The 20,000-nt window shown below is 43.2% G+C and overlaps 1 protein-coding gene across 1 annotated transcript in view; it reads right to left on the bottom strand.

Moving 5' to 3' along the window:
- Positions 1-20,000, bottom strand: part of galnt14 (UDP-N-acetyl-alpha-D-galactosamine:polypeptide N-acetylgalactosaminyltransferase 14 (GalNAc-T14)) — a gene marked incomplete at both ends in the record, with an annotated part of 285,968 nt that overhangs the window by 81,164 nt on the left and 184,804 nt on the right. The window contains 3 exons of the mRNA XM_079255488.1: positions 221-342; positions 10,714-10,779; positions 19,422-19,489. Coding sequence (XP_079111614.1) covers positions 221-342; positions 10,714-10,779; positions 19,422-19,489 — 256 coding nt within the window. The remainder of the gene's footprint in view (positions 1-220; positions 343-10,713; positions 10,780-19,421; positions 19,490-20,000) is intronic.

Below are 20,000 nucleotides of genomic sequence, written 5' to 3' on the forward strand. Positions count from 1 at the left end.
ATTTTGTAAAAAGGGACAAATAAAGACCTCATATTAAAAACAAATTGACTTATGTAAACATTTTCCATGGGTTGGGTCAAATGAAAGTCCTTCATCCTTTTTATCCAGCAGAGGTTAAACACCGATGCTCCTCTTCAGGTTACACAAGATAAAACCGACTCAACTGTCAACACTCAGCAGTGAAACTGTCCCACAGAACTGCACACACACTTTGGTTTACCTGTTTAATCCTCTGCAGGAGGGGGGGCAGCCAGTCCTTGTTCACCTCACAGTGGCTGTCCAGGAAGGTCAGGACTCTGGCCCTCGCAGCGTCCGCCCCACGGACTCTGGACCTGATCAGACCTGATGCACAAACACAAAAACACAAACTGTTTTCTACACCGCTTCACTAATCCTGATCTGTGTTCACACACAGTCAACATCTGTATAATAAACATCTGTTTAGCTGTAAAAGTCTTTTCAGTCCACAAAGAATCTGGAACCAACCCGACGCATTTAACGCAATATTCACTTCGGCTCCATTTCAGTTTGACAGCTGCGGCTTTGTCATGCAACCTTTCCATTTTCATCTCCACCATGTCTGCAGGGTGCAGGAAGCGTTTGGTTTTTCACACAGCGGAGACGAGTCCTGGTTCTGTGAAAAGACCGGGAATCCGTTCATGTCCAAATATCGTACGACAGATTTGTTTCTGCCTAAACTTAACAACGTGACTTTTTTTTCCTCAACCTAACAAACAGCAACTTAAAGCAAGAGTTAAAAGTCGTGAATAAACAGTTAAAGGTGGAAGAATGGAAATAATGCTTCCAGCATGTTAACTTTTACTGCTAAAGAGGCTTTTCTCGCCGTTTCTTCTGTCATTGACATTTAAACCTCATGCAGCAGGACGCATATTCAACATGAAGCCACAGAACCGTCACAGCTTTTAGCCACGAAACTAACATCTTCTACGTGCTGAAATGGGTTTTTTTTCAGAGCTGCAGAGCTGATAAGACAGTAAATTTAATGAAGTTTCGTGCTCATAATCTCTGGCTACCAGGTAAACACACAACCTCGTGTGTTTTCCAATAAAAACAGAGTCAGAGCTGCATTAGCTCAAGGAAAAGGAAGACTGGACTAGAACCCTTCACCTTGGCCCCCATGCTGCTTCGCGCTCTCAGGTGGTCAGAGCGAGGCTCTTAGAGGCTCCGTCAAAACTTTTGAAGAACATGTTGCAGGTTAGAACCTCTCATAAATCAGTCCATAGAAAAACATTGTAGGGACCCATTCTGAATATAAATACATTTATAGATACAATATTTTCGACTTTTGGAGTAGTTTCTGTTGCGATGTTACAACTGCATCTAAAACTGCAAGACGGGAAGAGATGTAGGATCACGGAGATGGTGTGCCAAGAAAAAAACAAAAAAAACACGCAGTTTCAAGAAGTGCAGTAACGGCATCCTGCCTGTAGATGGCGTGTATTTCTTATTTACCCTGAAAAAGAATAAATACACGCCATCTACAGGCGAGATGCTGTTACTGCTTTTTATGGCAGGGGGGCTTTTTTCGGCACAACACCGTCTCCCTGATCCTACATCACTTCCTGTCTTACAGTTTTAGATTTAGAAGTAAAATCCTGACAGAAGATACTCCAAAAGCCCCGAAACAGTGTATTAAGTGTGTTTACAGTCAGTGTTGGTTCCTATAGTGTTTTTCTGCATATTGATTTAAGAGAGTTCTACCCTGCAATATGTTCTTCAGCAGGTGCATGACATTCTGCGTGTGCAGGTTTGTCTGTCCACTTCTACAGGACAGACGGCTGACCACCCAGGACGGCGAGCAGGACTACATCACACAAAGTTAATGTGTTTCACTCGTTCTGCTGAGGAGTGTTTCTGATTGTGTGTAAATGAGCCTGTTAGGGAGGTCTCTCTGATGTGGGGGGGGCACTGTTCTCTCCTATTTGGACTAAATGGTGTAATCAATACTCCCCGACATGGACACGTAGTCCGTGTAAATGTGTGACTTTTTTTCAGGATGTGTGTATGCATGTGCAGGCAGGAGTGTGTGCATGTAGCCAGAGTTGTGCGAGGGTCCGTTGTGAGTGTGTGTCGGTGACTTTATACACGAGGTCGTGACGTTCCACGCAGGCCGAGGCTCAGCCAATTAAAAATCCCATTTCATCCTCAATAAGGCTTTATTTTCTGGATGGATGGACACACACACACACACACACACACATACACACACACACATATAAACTGGAGCCACATACAAGCAGGAACACACTCCAATGGAGGAACGCGGCGACCAAAATGGTCAGTCTTTTGCTTAAATACACATTTTCACCAACATCTGCAAAGCTGGCTTTGTACAGAGGACTTACTTCTCATCTGCCTTCTTTTCTCACAGCTGTGTGTGTGTCTTTTAACATGGATAAATTTAAGCTTAAACTTGAAGTTAAACTGGTTAAGGATTAGGACACTGTTGAAAGGTCAATGTTGAGTCAAAAATGTGTTAAAAATAACTTTGTTACTGCAAACGATGCAAAGTCTGTTGTGTGTATTCATGTGTGTTATTGAATTTTCACATTGAGACATTTCGTCATCAGACTATGAGCCAAAAATAGAAAGTCCAGGAATCCAAAGGACACTTCCATTGAGTTTGAAATGTGATTTAAATCAGATTTTACTGATTTTACAGTGTTTGGTGCCTAATTTGCATGAAAAAACATACAAGAAACCCATTTTAATCAGATTTGACACTGTGGCAGACTGCAGCTACGTCCTGCATATGTTCACACATGCCCATTTAACTGGATCTTCTTCCATCCCAGTATGCATGAGGTCACTGGGTTATTTATCAAAATAAGCATCAAAAAGGCGTTTTCCCCCGTTTATCGATGACATGCATCCCAACCTTTACCATGAAATCTGCTGTGAAACAGAGAATTATTCTATTTTTAGTTTATTGGCTGCTGCTTCAGTTAAAAGCATCGCAGTGCCGCAGGGAGCGAAGCATTAATTCATCTGCTGCAGCGAGACGAAGACCAGACGGAGACCAGACGGAGACCAGACGGAGACCAAACGAAGACCAGACGGAGACCAGACAAAGACCAGACAAAGACCAGACGAAGACCAGACGGAGACCAGACGGAGACCAGACGAAGACAAGACGGAGACCAGACGAAGACCAGACAAAGACCAGACAAAGACCAGACGGAGACCAGACGGAGACCAGACGAAGACAAGACGGAGACCAAACGAAGACCAGACGGAGACCAAACGAAGACCAGACGGAGACCAAACGAAGACCAGACGGAGACCAGACGGAGACCAGACAAAGACCAGACGGAGACCAGACGGAGACCAGACGAAGACAAGACGAAGACAAGACGGAGACCAAACGAAGACCAGACGGAGACCAGACGAAGACCAGACGGAGACCAGTCAAAGACCAGACGGAGACCAGACGGAGACCAGACGAAGACAAGACGGAGACCAAACGAAGACCAGACGGAGACCAGACGAAGACCAGACGGAGACCAAACGAAGACAAGACGGAGACCAGACGAAGACCAGACAAAGACCAGACGGAGACCAAACGAAGACCAGACGGCGACCAAACAAAGACCAGACAAAGACCAGACGGAGACCAGTCAAAGACCAGACGGAGACCAGTCAAAGACCAGACGGAGACCAGTCAAAGACCAGACGAAGACCAGACGGAGACCAAACGAAGACCAGACGGAGACCAAACGGAGACCAGATATATGTCAGATATATGTCAGACATATACCAGACATAGACCAAACATAGACCACATGTAGACCAGACATTGACCAGATGTAGATCAGACGTAGACCAGACAAAGACCTGGCATACACCAGCATAGACCAGATGTAGACCAGACGTACACCAGATGTGGACCACACATAAACCAGAAGTAGACCAGACGTAGACCAGAAGTTGACCAGAAGTAGACCAGACGTAGACCAGAAGTTGACCAGAAGTAGACCAGATGCAAATCAAATGTAGACCAAACATGGACCAGATGAAGACCAAACGCAGAACCGATGGGGACTAGATGGGGACCAGACGAAGACCAAACGTAGACCAGCTGTAGACTAGAAGACCACATGTAGACCAGACAAAGACGTAACGTAACTAGACATAGACCAGACGTATACCAGATATAGACCAGATATAAACCAGATGTAGATACTAGAGGTTGACCAGAAAATAGATCAAATGTAGAACAGACATAGCCCAAACGTAAACCAGACATAGACCAGATGTAGACCAGACAAAGACCAGTTGTAAACCAGACATAGATCAGATGTGGACCAGATGTGGACCAGACATTGACCAGATGTGGACCAGACAGAGACCAGACACAGACCAGATGGAGACCAGACGAAGACCAGACGAAGACCAGACGGAGACCAGACGTGAACCAGACACTGCTCAGATGTAAACCCAACATAAACTGAACGTAGACTAGACTTGGACCAAATTTAGACAAAACGTAGACCAGACATAGACCTGACATTGACCAGATGTAGACCAGACATAAACCAAACATGAACCAGACATGGACCAAACGTAGACCAGTCGTAGACCTGACGTAGACCATATGTAGATCAGACATTGACCTGACATAGATCTGATGTAGATCAGATGTAGACCAGACATTGACCAGATGTGGACCAGACGTAGACCAGATATATGTCAGATATATACCAGACGTAGACCAAACATAGACCACATGTAGACCATACATTGACCAGATGTAGATCAGACGTAGACCAGACAAAGACCTGGCATACACCAGCATAGACCAGACGTAGACCAGACGTACACCAGATGTGGACCACATATAAACCAGAAGTAGACCAGACGTAGACCAGAAGTTGACCAGAAGTAGACCAGATATAGACTAGATGCAAATCAAATGTAGCTCAAACATGGACCAGATGAAGACCAAACGCAGAACCGATGGGGACTAGATGGGGACCAGACGAAGACCAAACGTAGACCAGCTGTAGACTAGAAGAAGACCACATGTAGACCAAAGACGTAACTAGACATAGACCAGACGTATACCAGATATAGACCAGATGTAAACCAGATGTAGATACCAGAGGTTGACCAGAAAATAGATCAAATGTAGAACAGACATAGCCCAAACGTAAACCAGACATAGACCAGATGTAGACCAGACAAAGACCAGTTGTAAACCAGACATAGATCAGATGTGGACCAGACATTGACCAGACGTGGACCACACATAGACCAGACAAAGACCTGGCGTACACCAGCATAGGCCAGACGTAGGCCAGAAGATACCAGATATTTTACTTAGTCCAGCTGGGCCCCCCAGGGAGGTGGGTCCCCAGTTTGGAAGCTGCAGCTCTGTACATTTACAAGCTTGAAAATGCTTCTGTTTAACTGCAGGGTTGTGTGTTTCAGGCAAATAAATACACACTAAGGGTGCATTCACAGCAGGACAGTCCGCTAGACTCGGTCTGATTGGCGACTGGGTTCAGTTGTAGGGGGGTGTCTCCATTCAGACAAAGATCGTGTTCATGTTGCACTTTGGTCAAACCAGCCAAACCATTAGAATATTATGTCCCCATTCCCACCAAATGTGGGACTGCACTAATATTTAGCAAAACAGAGGAAAAGACCCACAAGAAGAAGAAAACTGTTCCCTCCTCATGCCAGTTAGACATGGAGACCAAACTATGGCCGTTTTGGGTTTGTTATTGTGTCTAATGCAAGTATACAAGCAATACAAGAAATACACTGCAACAATGGACCCAGTATGAACACCAGACGAGGCAGAGGACTCTTAACATGATTGCTATGTATTTACCCACAATGCAATGCTCCGCCACATGCAGGAAGTGACTTTTTTGGGGACTTTGTAGTCCACTTCCTGTATTTGGTCTGCTTGAAATGGACTAAGACCTGTGTTTGTAGGTGGAACTGATACGCTTCTTTGGTCCAAATCAGAATTTGTTTGGCGCGTTCACATTTCCCCAAACGAAGCAAACTTTCCCAACAAACAGAGAAAGATTTGAATAAAAAAGGCTGATGTGAGTTTGCCCTCAAACAACACCTGATCTTTTTAATCTGAGTTTCATTAAAGGGGCTTTTAAGAAACTTTATTTCTGATGCTTTTCTTCAACAAACCTAAAACCCACCGAGGTTAACGGTTAAACATGTTTGTGTGTCTCTGTGGAAACAAAGACAACAGGCGAGCAGGAAAGAGAGCTGCACGACAATTTGCTGATATGACCTTATTGCATGACCTGATGCTGCGAGCCAGGTGTGGACATATTGACTGCCGTGATGATGAAGAAGAAGAAGAGGCATGGTGAAGAAACAATATCAGGCATTATTAGGCCTGGAGTCTGCTGCCTGTGGCTCTTTGGACGTTCCACAACGACTTTTGATAACATTAAGTAAAAATAAATATTGACATAAAACCGAATGCAGTTTAGCAGTTTTTTTTAATGAATTAACTGCATAAATTTCTATTCAATTCAATTCAATTCAACTTTATTTATATAGCGTCAAATCACGGCAATGCCATCTCAAGACGCTTTACAGACAGAAAAAAAGAACGTAATGAAAGCCAATTCATAACAGCCTATATAAGGAAAACCAACAGATTGAGTTGGAGGATCGAACTCAATCTCCCATCCTGAGCAAGCAAACTGGCGACAGTGGGAAGGAAAAACCTCCCATTTAACAGTCTGCCACATAATGACACAAAGATCCATTTCTTCTCATTCGACTGTAAACCACAGGCTTTTTTTTTAAACAGAATTTTCCAAAAATATCTGCAAATTTAGAGCAAATGAATCAGCCTTCAAACTTCAGCACTTTGACTCATTATTAGTGATGTGTGTTGGAGCAGGGACACATTGAAAAGCTGCAGGGCTCAGTTGAATCACTGTAGACTAAAATGCATCAATCCTGTTTTTCCTTTTTGTTTTTATTTTAAAAGATAAAATAGAAATAAAACTGTGGTTTATGCAAACAGCAAACGTCCCGCAGCAGATATTCTCAGAAACTGTTGTCTGTTTTAAAAAGGTGATTTTATTGAGCCAGCAGAAGCCTGAATCAGGGTCATCATCCAACACTGGCCTGAAGCTGCTTCATCGTGTGTACAATCTGCCTCTTCCTGCTGCACGATCTGTGAACATCCTGACAAAAAGCCCCAAGCTGAAAGGTCCTGGGGGGTGTGGAGCTGGCGTTCTACAGTTTCTCCTCTTGCATGTGGGAAGGAGGTGCTAGAAGCATTTCCAGTCGCTGTTTGTGAAGAGCTCCACAGGATACTGCATTGGCTGTTTACTCCACTGACCCCCCCACCCCGTCCCTCCATGAGGGCTGAAACTCCCATTCCCGCTGCACTTCCAGCAGATTCCAGACGAGCATCCCTGCTGTCTCCGCTTGTCCTGTGGACGGATCCACGCAGCTTTCATGCTTTTTAAAATGGACAGTTTTGATGGAAAACCTTACAGTTGGGAAATGTTGGGAAAAGAAAGGAAAACTGCTGTGTCTGCGCAGCTACAAACATCCGTCTGTAGCTCTCAGAGACACACACACAACCACGCGGGTGTGTTTTTATGACCATTAAAAAGATAATCAAGCCAGAAAGCCTGAAGCTATAAACTATTAACAAGCCATACTGATGAAGCGGGGCTTTGTGTGTGAATGTGTGTGTGTTCCAGCGTGAGATCAGCATGACTGCGCTATAATGAAATCCTTCAGTGACACCATGTAGGACAACTGTCCCAGTTGTTACAGAGAGATGGGGGGTGAAGGAGGGACAGAAAGGAGCTATAAAAGGCAAGAAGAAGACTGAGCCGGAGGAGGAAGTCTGAAGGAAACATGGGATGCATACAGACTGAAGGAGGTGGAGAGAAGAACGAGACTAAGACCTCAGTGAGGACTCATCGTGCAGATGTGTGTGTGTTTAAAATGTCTCAGCTGTCAGAGACAACAGTGTGTTCAGTCCTATTCAGTGTTTTGGGGGTTTTATTGTGAAAATGTTGCGTTTTGACCTCATGGACAGAAGAACAACGTACCTTCAGGTGAACGATGCCGAGAAGGAAACACAGACGAATAACAGGCGACAATCTAAAAGCTCCAACGTTCCCACGTGCCTGTGGAAGTTCCGATATCATACAATTCCCTACAAACTACTCAGTCTTCTAGCTCATTATTATTTGGACTTTTTTTCGTTTTTACCTCTGTCCAACATGCACGATGAGGGTCAGTGTGCCAAATTGTGCCAGACAGATTTACCATTAAGATGCCAAAGGAGGAATCATAAATAAAAGCTTCCTGCGGATGTTTAAAACCTTGTATTTTTCAATTATTTCATTATTTATTGGTGTTTTGAATTATTTTGCTGTACTGTAAACTAATGCACCATTGGGGATGGATCCATCGATCACTACGGCTTTCCTCTGCTGCTTATCCATGATCACCATGTCTGCTTGGTTGGCCACCACCGTTTTATCTGTCTGGACCTGGAAGTCCCAGAAGATCTTAGTTCTCTCATTCTCCACCTCCTTGGGGGGAGTTTCCCACTGGGACTTGGAGGTCTCCAGTCCACATTCTGCACAGATGTTCCTGTACACTATGCAGCTAATTGGTTAAGGCGCTCCATGTATTCTTTGCCTACTGGGAGGTGCTGGATTGTTTCAGGGGCTCCTTTGCATAGTCTGCACCTGGGACCCTGCCTGGTGTGTGTATATATATATATATATATATATATATATATATATATTTACATATATATATACATATATATATTTATATATATACCATACAATACCTGATCTTCTATTTAAAAGAACATGTAGTTTCTGTTCTTCCCCCCTTCCTGAAGAACACACACATCGCTCGGTTCTCATGCAGCTTCACGCTGCTGTCAGATCAGGAGGCGATCACCTCTTCTGCAATCTCAGACTGAAGTTAACGCTGGTTAATTAGTCCTGGTTTCCTGTCAGATCTTAATGTCTATTAATGTGGATGAAAACTTTTCTAAAGTTAAAATGACTGTAAGATGTTGCAGACTCTTAATTAGAGAATAAGTGGAGCTGCAGCTGTTAGTTATTTATTATGTAAGTATTTAAAACGACACTTTAACTTGTAGGGAGATGTTTTCTGTTTCTGTTTTACTGTTTTAAAAGTTAAATGCATTTATCCAGACATCACTAGAGTTGGAATTGATTATATTAATTTCTTTATCTATTATTGGATTTAATCATCCAATAAAATCAATATAAATGAAAAATTGTTTTTGTGGCAAATTTTATCACGATTAAAATGTGATTTTTGTGATTAATTCATTACAAAGCCTGTAACTAATTAGATAAATTTCTTTTAATAGAGTCCCTCCCCCTAATATATATTTATACATTATTACCAAATACTTATAAGTTTCAAACCTAAAAAACGGCTCATTATTTCCCAGTTTTAGTTGTCAGACAGGAGGATAATTTCATCATTTCTGTCACATCATCTGTAGTGTGTGAAGCTGTGGTTGTGGTTTCTAAACTGCAAACTCAGAAAGTCCGACAGCGGAAAAGAAATCAAACAGCATTATTGTCTCCACCAAGGCGGACGGTGTGTGTGTGTGTGTGTGTGTGTGTGTGTGTGTGTGTGTTAGCACTAAAAAACTAATAAAGTTTTTGACATATTATGATGAAATTTGCAGGAAATCTCAGGAACAAGTTTTATATTTTTGGCTGACTTGGATCACCGCCCGGATCCAGGAAGTTTTTTAATCCGTCACCATGGCAACGCGTCTCGATTGTTGTTTCACTCAGCTCCTCCTCCCTTTTCAGGATATTTTATGTAATTTATTTACCTGTAAAGAGATTCTGTATTTTTTATCTTTATGTAATAAATGACTCCTGAAAACGCTCTGGAAAATAAATAAAGGTTATAATAAGTTTCTAAAACCAGATGTTAATACAAACAGCCCTACCTGACTCCCCTGCAGGGATTAAATCCATATTTTCAGACATTTCCTGGCCTTTAACTGCGTTTTAAGCTGCTCATGACCCCGTGGCACAGCCAAGCTGTCATGTTCATTTCTGCATGGTTTTAATTTCTATTCTATATTTACGAGCGTGGAGGATTCAGCAGGAAGATGACAAGCAGAGCCATGACGCATGGCTTTGGTCTGTTAGCGGTAAAATGAGGAACAACATCCGTGCCGCGCTCAATCAGCGCCGCTTGTCAGCTCTTCTTTTACGTCTTCAAGCTAATTTTGGTGTTTTAGAAATAAATAAATCTATAAAAATGATGTGAAATGTTAGTGTGGGGGTGCTGCTGTGGAGTGGGTGGTTTGTTTGGATCTCGTCTGGACGTGTCCACAGATGGACGAGTCCATTTCCCCTCAGCATCTGTCCCTTTACGTCCTCACACACTGGAACAGCAGTCAGAGGGGTGTTTTCATAAAGCAAGGCAAAAATAATCACATTTTCACACACCTTCTTTTAAATTCCATTTTTACACACACACACACACACACACACACACACACACACACACACACACACACACACACACAACGACAAATGAGAAACTACGCTTACAAAGGCTGTATGAATAATTAAACATGCTAATTTATGCACAGAAACATATTAAAAATGCTAATGCAAACTCTCAGACACACACACACACACACAGCTGTTGTCGTACCTTCTCTTCTGCCGTTGCGAAGACATTTGACTTTGGGGAGTTTGATGAGAAGCTGGCAGTCGCTTTCTGGAACAAAACAAGCATGAAAACAGGCATAAATAACAGAAGAGGAAACAATGTGTGTGTTACACGTAGACGACGTGTCTCGCCGTCTCTGGAGCGCCGCAGCGACGTCAACGAACTTCTGGAAAGTTCAGCAGCAGGACGATTCACAGCTTTCAGTCTTCTTCTGGCTCATAATAACAAAACATTTCAATGCAACTGTCAGCTGGGAAATATGTTAAAATGTTAAAATGAAAAGAAAAAAGAAAAAATCTAAACTTTTTTTTTTTTTTTTTTAAATAAATGTTGCAGCAAAATTATTATAACGACAATATTTATTGTTAATAGTCTTTCCAACCTCCCTGACATTTACAATAAGCTCATGCATGTACACATTAACAGAACGAGCAGACTTTATTATTCATGGCTTCTTATGCTCTAACGTTACTGTTGCCACACATTTAAAAGCTCATATTGAGCTACATGGAAACCCACACCCCTGATTTTGGAGCCGCTGGGCCAAAAAATGATCTGACAAGGTGTAAAATGTTTAGAAAAGTTGAAGATCCACTCGGCTGGAGTGACCTGCCCAACAGAGCGTGGCCCCAGGGCCCCAAGAGCCTGAAGAACCCCCGATCTAGGCCTCCAAGACCACCGCCCACCACTCCCAGTGCCCCAGCCAAGTGCTGTAGTTTAACACCATTTTCCTCCATTATATCCAAACAAACTGAAGTTTTTATCTGTTTATTTTAGGCGGATTTATGAATGAAATGAGATAATAAATTAGCTTTGCCTTCTTTTACGCAGGTTCGACTTTCTGTAAGTCCTCACATGACTCAGCAGGTTACTGAAACACCTTTAATATTACCAAATAAATTATGAGCCAAATCAGAGTTTAAGTCCGACCCAGCAACATCCCAGCTGTTTACATTAATATAAATAAAACAACATTCGATAAATGTGCTCAAGAGTTGAGAAGAAAACATTTATTCCACTCATATTCCTGTTTTTATTCCTGCTAGAAAGTCAGTCTGTCATGTTTTTATGTTTACAGGCGGATGAGAAGAAACAAGTCACTTGAGTCATTTTCAAGGACAGGCGGTGAGATTCCTGACAAAGGAATCACATCTTCCGGTGTGGTCACGCCACGGATTCTCGTAGATGCCTGCAGGAAACGATGTGCAGACTGAAGGACGTTGTCATCAACACGGCTGCAGAGGTCTGATTAATGACTCCAGCCGACGCGACGCGTCCGTCCGAACTCAGCTTCCATCCGCATCGTCTGGAACGCCTGATTCCCACCTACCGGGTCCAGCCAACAGCAGCGGTGTTACCAGACCTTGTGGCACAAACAGTCAGATCTACGAGAACTTCTAAAAGGTCCCGACAGGTCTGGAGAACCGCAACGTTCTCACTGAGTGACGAGTTCCTCTCATTCCTCACGTCGGAAGTATTTTCAAGTAAAAATGGATTTTGAGCTTCTTGAAATTTGATTTTTTTTTTTCCTCTTTCATCCTCATAACAAATGCAGCCGCCTGCCATCAATGTTTCATGACAAAATAAACTAAATACAACAGAAGGAAGTTCCACAGCGAGTGAACAGCCTTTCTCCACCTCATCCAGGCGTTCTGCCGTCTCATCTGCCAGATTATGTGTGTCAACCATCTAAAGGTATTTCTACTTCGTCTGGTAAGTACTTCAATTCACACGCAGTTTTTTCTGACAGCATTTGAGTGACTGTGAGTCGTCTGATCAGATATCCCTCATTCCAGCAGCTGGTTTCATGTCGGATTATGTAGCAGAGACCTGCTTGTATGAGGAACCCGTCTGGGGAGTTCCTCTCCTCCCTGATCGGAGCTGCAGCTTCACTGCAGCCCTCAACTGAATTAACCTCATCCTGATATTTTTTCTGACATGATATTGAACAGATATCTGACAGAAATGTCAGATTCAAGTTAAAGCAAAGCAGAACGACAAAAAATATGGAAAAGGTTCATCAAAATCAGTGTATAATGGAGGTGAACATCTCAGGAAACCATCAGTCGATGATGATGATGGAAACCTCCATCACCGCTCAAATCAGTGAAACCAGCAGGACGCTCATTTCCATGGAAACTTGCAGGCCAGGAGAACCCCAAGACTTGGGAAGCCGGCAGACACCCCGAAGCACAGACCCCCAACTACCTCTCTGTGGAGCCAGTCATGCACTCCATGGAAACCAGCAGGACCTTCATCTCCAAGAAAACTAGCAGGACCTTCATCTCCATGAAAACCAGCAGGACCTTCATCTCCATGGAAACCAGCAGGACCTTCAACTCCATGGAAACCAGCAGGACCTTCATCTCCATGAAAACCAGCAGGACCTTCATCTCCATGGAAACCAGCAGGACCTTCAACTCCATGGAAACCAGCAGGATCTTCATCTCCAAGAAAACTAGCAGGACCTTCATCTCCATCAAAACTAGCAGGACCTTAATCTCCATGGAAACCAGCAGGACCTTCAACTCCATGGAAACCAGCAGGATCTTCATCTCCAAGAAAACTAGCAGGACCTTCATCTCCATGAAAACCAGCAGGACCTTCATCTCCATGGAAAACAGCAGGACCTTCATCTCCAAAGGAAAAAAGCAGGACCTTCATCTCCATGGAAACCAGCAGGATCTTCATCTCCAAGAAAACTAGCAGGACCTTCATCTCCATGGAAACTTGCACACCTACATCTCCATGGAAACTAGTAGGACCTTTATCTCTTTGGAAACTAGCAGGACCTTCATCTCCATGGAAACCAGCAGGACCTTCATCTCCTTGGAAACTAGCAGGACCGTCCTGATTCACGTGAAATGAAAGCAGAGACACAGGAGACACATTAGCAGAGTTTTATAGAGCTGGAATAAAACGTTTCACCACAAAACAGCAACAGTGAGACATGATCGGATATTCTGGCTGCTAGCTCAGAGTTTCTGTTCCACATAGACGAGACAGACGTCTTCATGATCTGCAGAGTCTCTGCTTTTATGTGACGCTGTGGGCGGTGACGTTCTCCTGTGTTTCTTACATCACCATGAAATTGCTTGGAATTTGCAGTGGGAACTTTGGACGAGCATCCTCGCTAGCTAGAATAAAAGTTTTAAGAAAGCCTGTTGTGTCTCTGAAAGGCATCAGGGTGATTAAAGTTGTCTCCAGAGTCTCCTCATGAAGGAGCAGAAGATGCTGAGCTCAGCGACTGGATCGCCATCATGTTTTTGTATAAACAACCTGTTGTGAGACAAGCTGATGAGCGAAACGCCCGCCTGGACAACAGGGAGGATCCCGTAACCTCTAAGGGACAAAACAAGTTCAAACACACAGATTGAGACGTTGCCATGAATGAACCGGTCTGCTTAGAATCTGAAACGTTGAGAAGGTTGATGATGGGTTAACTGGGGTTTAAAGAAAGTGACGTTCTTTTTGTGGGAGGGGTGTGTGCACCGTGGCAGTAACACTGAATCTGCATCCTCATTTCTTCCGTCTCTGGCTGTTTACACATCCGTCTCTTCTGCTGATTGCATCTGGAGCTGCTGCCTCATCTGTCTTGATAATTCCTCCCCAGTCTAAATGTGGCACTATTTAACCTCCATCACTTGAATCCTCACTTCTGTAGCGGCGCTCATGGCTCCATCCATCCTGGCCGGCTGTCAGCGCGCTGACTGAAGAGAAGGAAAAGTGAGGAATGACGCTGTGGAATCATCAGCAGATAGAAAAGAGCCAGCAGCTGCAGAATGCACGTCGTCTTGTTTAGTTTATGTTTCACACCCTGAAAAGTTTTACTCTGTTTCCAGTTTTACAGTTTATCTGTGGAATCCTTCATGTAAAATCCCACCTGAGGAGTAAACATGATGTTTACTTATTAGTTCTGTTTACTAGGATGTTATTTGTACACAATCAGCAAACTGAAGAATCTCCTACATCAAACTGACAGGAAGCAGCAGTTCTGAAAGTCTTTCCTCGCTGGGTGTTGTTGTGTCCCGCATCATCAGCATACTGATATTATCGGCCCATAACGTTAAAATGTAATATCAGGAAATTATCAATATCAGTTTTTACTTTTTAATGACAAATTTTACACAACATGCACGTTTTAAATCAAACTCTTCAGCTACATCTCCTCTAAGTTAACATGAGTAAATAAAAGAGATTCTGTGTGTCGTTTTCCAGATACTTTTATTTGTTGGTTTGTTGCACAACTTCCTCTAAAATATCAGCATCGGTTCATATTGGTAACCGTATTGGAAACGTCAACACCTGTGTCGTCCAGTAGAACCTTCCTACGGTGTCCTCTACTGTTTGATTTCATGCTTGTGTTGCTCTCACTCTCATATGAGACTCGCTTTGGATGAAAACGTCTGATAAATGACTCCAGAATAGAATGATAAAAGGCTTGGACATACATCCCTAACAGTGGCTCGATTATGTGGAAGAATCAGGTCATTTCTAAGGCGAAACCTATCCGTAAACCCCCCCCCCCTGCAGAACAACAGCCAGTCCGGGACATCTGCTGCCCTCTGGTCAACATTGCCTCGTCTCAAACATCTGATTTATTCTCCTGCTAAAATGCAGCAAACATCTGAAACAGCCCTCCTTTCAGCACATTGAATCACGATTCACTTCCTGCCGCTGTATATGTATATGTGTGTGTGTGTGTGTGTGGGGGGGTTCTCAGACTGAGTCTTTGCACCACAAACAGCAGCGCCGGCCGTTCAGGCGCCTCCTGCTCAGACTCGGCGTGCACACAAGGAATGAAGGTTCATTATCGCTTCAGTTTGAACATCCAACACCGCTCCTTCTCCTGACTGGAATCTCTGGAAGGATTTTGTAAACGAATCCTTTAATGGAACTTTTCTAACAGTCCAATCAGAGCGACCCTGTAACACCTGGTGGTGATTTTAAAACGTTGAATCAGAGGCAGAGAGAAATGACTGATGGGTCTGACGGAGCTAATGACGGACACTCTGGACGTTCCTGACAGCCAATCAGCAGCTTGGATTGTCACCAACATCAGCGGATGAGGAGCATCGTGTGTGTCGTAAGGTGGGATGGCGTTTCAGCGCAGACCGACATGAATCATCAGCGTTTAACTCACTTCACAAGATTTTTCCCACAAAGTTTGTCGCTTTTCAGCCCTAAAAAGAAAAAGCGACAACTCTGTTGCAGTTTTTGTGTTGTTGCTGATGGTGGAGGATTTATTTTGCGTTCAGGTTGTGGCTTTTGTGTTGCTATGACGCTTCGATCCCAACGTATTTCACTGTGTCCCATTCCTCCTGCTGTCAGGAAGTTTCATTTAGCTGCTGCTTGAGGAAAACCTGAACATTTAGACGTCGTAACGTTTGGAACAGGTTTATAAATCATGCTAAACTTTGTGCTAATTCTGTCATTTACATATTAAAACTCACATTTTTCAGCTTTAAAACAGAAGCTAGCTGCCAGGAAACACTCGACTTCCCGGGTCTTCACAGGATGAATTTAAAGTTTATTTTAAACGTCTCACCTTTAGCTTAAATGGTCACGTCAGAGAAACCTCCCTGGGTGTGAAGAAAACATTTACCTTTCGCTGTGAAAACTCTAAAAGTCTGAGTTAAAGTCGAGGAACAGGAATAAATGTGACACCGGAACAACCACCGCCTCTCTGTCTACTTTATGGCCGCCACATTCACTGGTTGTTAAATACAGACGACAGTCACAAGCCGAGCTTTGAAACCAGAGCAGCAGATATGGAGCAGAGTTTCTCTTCCATCAGTGGAGGAAGAAGACGAGAGCGCCGCTGGTTGGAGAGTTAAACACAAAAATATGCCGTTGTTACATCAATCATACATGTCTGACTAACTAACTGCAGAACTAGTTAATATTAACGCTGGAAATGACTCATTATGGGTAAACAACCAACCTGGATCTAATTAACTTCACTGCAACCCGCTGAAGCGTTAAAATGCTGGTTTTATATGACCGTCGTTTTCATGCAAGGATCAATTTTTCAGTTTGATTCAGATTTATTTGTGTCGCGCCACTTCACAACGTCATCTCAGGACACTTTACACACACATCAACTGGAGCCAATTCATCACAAATAGCCTAGCTAAGAGAAAAGGGTTAATAACCGGATTATTAACAGGATTAATAACTGGATTATTAACAGGATTATAAGACCTTCTGAAAGAGTCTTAATGTAATGAGCACATTAACTTTGACAGGAAGCATATTAAGCCTCTTTTCCACCAGCTGACACAGTTTTGGAGCTCTGAATCAAACATATGTGACAAAGTTTGGTCCAAACAGCCCAGAAAGATTCAAACGCTCTTTGTTGCACCTTGAATTTCCGCCTCAGCTCAGAGCGGCTTCGTTCTGGCATGAAGAGACGCCTCTTCTGCAGGTTTAATCCCAACTGAAGCACATCGTTACTGCAGGAAGTACAGACATATAGCAACTCGCACCAACCACACCTTCCCTGCAGGTTCCACACACTCTCCTCGCCTTACACACCTGATCTAAACAAAGCAATGAGTATAAACCTGCAGGGAAGCAGCCTTCAATAACCCGACTCAGACAAGCCTCGTCTGCAGTTCAGCCGCAGGCGTCTGCTCCAAATCTGGCAACCTGATGTCTGAACAGCGAGTTAAAACTCCAGGGAAAAATCCTGACAGTTCTGACGCACGGTGGTCCGTTCATCTGAAGCTCATGAAGACGTTCAGCTGAAGTAAAAACCAAACACTGACAATACTTCAACACATCTCTGGAAATCTCATAATAAGTTAATACTTGGATTTAACCCTCTGGGGACCAAGGGGATGTTAGAGAAATAAACCTGACTTTTTTTTTGTTTGTTTAAATGCTAATAAACACCACCTTTAAGTGACCCATAATGTCCAATACCTTGGTTTTTGGTTTTTTTTTTTAAATTATTATTTTGAATTGAAATATCATAAACTGCTATGTAAATGAGGCTCCTTTGCTTGAAATAAATTCAGTTCAGTTCAACTTCAGCAGAGGCAGATGGCTGCCTGTCCTTGAGCCGGGTTCTGCCGGAGGTTTCCTTCCTGTTAAAAGGGAGTTTTTTCCTTCCCACTGTCGCCGTGTGCTTGCTCAGGATGGGAGATTGAGTTGGACCCTCCAACTGGTTTCCTTATATAGGCTGTTATGAATTGGCTTTCGTTATATTTTCTTCTCTGTCTGTAAAGCGTCTTGAGATGGCATTGCTGTGATTTGACGCTATATAAATAAAGTTGAATTGAATTGAATTAATGTGTTGATCCAGTAAACATGTTTACTGTCATTTCCAGTGTGGCTATACTGGGATGTAAACAACTGTTTCTGTTTCTGGTTAGTGTCTGCATTTCCATCACACCGAGAATTGTGCAAAAACTAAATATCCCAAAAAAACAAAACAAAAAAATGCTCATATAAACACCTACATTTGAAAAATAGTCACAAATATTGACAAATATCTTTAAAATGTCACTTTTTACACTCTCATTAGGTGGTTTTTGAAAGAGAAATATATTGCAAAAGTGTCATGGAAACTCTTTTTTTGTATGTAGTATTTACATGTCCCTGGACGTGACGTGGGGGGGGGGGGGGGGGGTCGTGACCAGTTCATTCCCAGTAAAGATGGTGCAGTGTGGAACAAAAAGACAACAACGAACAAACAGCAAATTTTAGAAAATGATGGAGAAAAGCTTTGAAAAGCCAGAGCAAAATCTCTGCAGCAGGTAAAATAACACCACCTTCCATCAGCTGCATCTCATAAAATCTGCTCAGCTGGACGAAGTTTTACCAGAATTGAGGTTAAATAAACACAATTCAGTGGAAACACCTGAAAATCAGACTTATTTGTTGAAACGTACAGATGTTGCTTTTATTTGTGGAAAAATGTCATGAAACGCAGCGAGTATCTGTGTATTTTACAGGATTGTATTTTATGTGTGATCCTGCCGGCGGGCGGCGAGGCGGGTTTGTCTGGATGAACCCAGGAAGACCAGCTGCTGCCTGCCAGCATCTACTGGGAATCCTGGACATAAGTAGGTTTCCTGCTGGGTGTTGGGGCTGCAGGAAGGTAAACGTTTGTGTTGAAGGAAGACCGTCTCACCTGCAGCAGTTTGTTTTTTAACATGTTGGGTGAAACTTTCTGTAAATGAGTCAAAATTTTGCAGATTTTGTCCATTTCAGCGTTTAGTGACCGTTGTTTTTATCCCTCATCTTCAGTTTTATTTGGTCTTCTGCATTTTATCTCAATTCAACTTTAAATACGACTTTGATTTAACTTTTAACGCTCCAGTCAGTGAACTAATAAATAAATGAGTAAACTGTAAAAATGAAGGCATTTAAAAGAATCAGCCCTACATCCATGATTTCTTCAGGTCCCACGAGAAGCTTTGACTTGGTCTTCCTGTCTCTGGAGACGCCTGAACGCAGCTGCAGAGCAGATAATCGTCAGGCAGCGTGTGATCCTCTGTTCAGCCCACAATGGAGGCTTTTCTGCACCATAATCCTCAGACTACGGACCCAGTGGACACGTCCCTCCTCTGACCTGGGATTCAGGTCTCATCTCTGTTATCTCTGACCTGGAACACACCGTGCGTGTGTGTCTCTGTCGCTGCGTGTGTGTGTGTGTGTGTGTGTGTGCGGGAGTGTCTCACCGTCGTCGCTGAAGTCGTCCACCAGGATGATCTCATGGATGAGATGAACCGGAGTTCTGTTCAAAACACTGGAAGGAAAAACAAAACGGGACATCAGCCAAATATAGACACACATCCTGGACACACGCAAAGTACGGCGAGCGTAGGAGTAAATGCCAACCGCACACACACACACACACACTCACTCAGGTGCTGATGAATGCATTATGTATGCACAGCTCCCAGTATGAAACAACACGGTGGAAATGTCAACCCAAATGGCCGTTATGAAAATGTATGATGTGTCGCATCTAAAAAACTATTTCATTAAAGCCGAAGATTGAAACATAAAAAATTCATAACTTTTATGGGAAGAAAATGAGAAATGTGTTTTGTTCTGGGTGAGTTTCTGCTCCTTTTTATTTCATTATTTCTTCTGTTCAATAACCTCTGTTCATCACTCCCTCTGGATTCAGGCGTGTGGGGGGGGGGGGGGGGGGGGGGGGGGGTTGCAGCTAGAGGAGCACAGGAATGGGAGGAAGAGGAGGAGTAGAAGGGGGGAGGAGATAGAGGAGAAGATAAATCAGGATGAAAACGAGA

This window comes from Telmatherina bonti (genome assembly GCF_933228915.1).
Source record: "Telmatherina bonti genome assembly, chromosome: 16".
In the NCBI taxonomy this organism is placed as follows: domain Eukaryota; kingdom Metazoa; phylum Chordata; class Actinopteri; order Atheriniformes; family Telmatherinidae; genus Telmatherina; species Telmatherina bonti.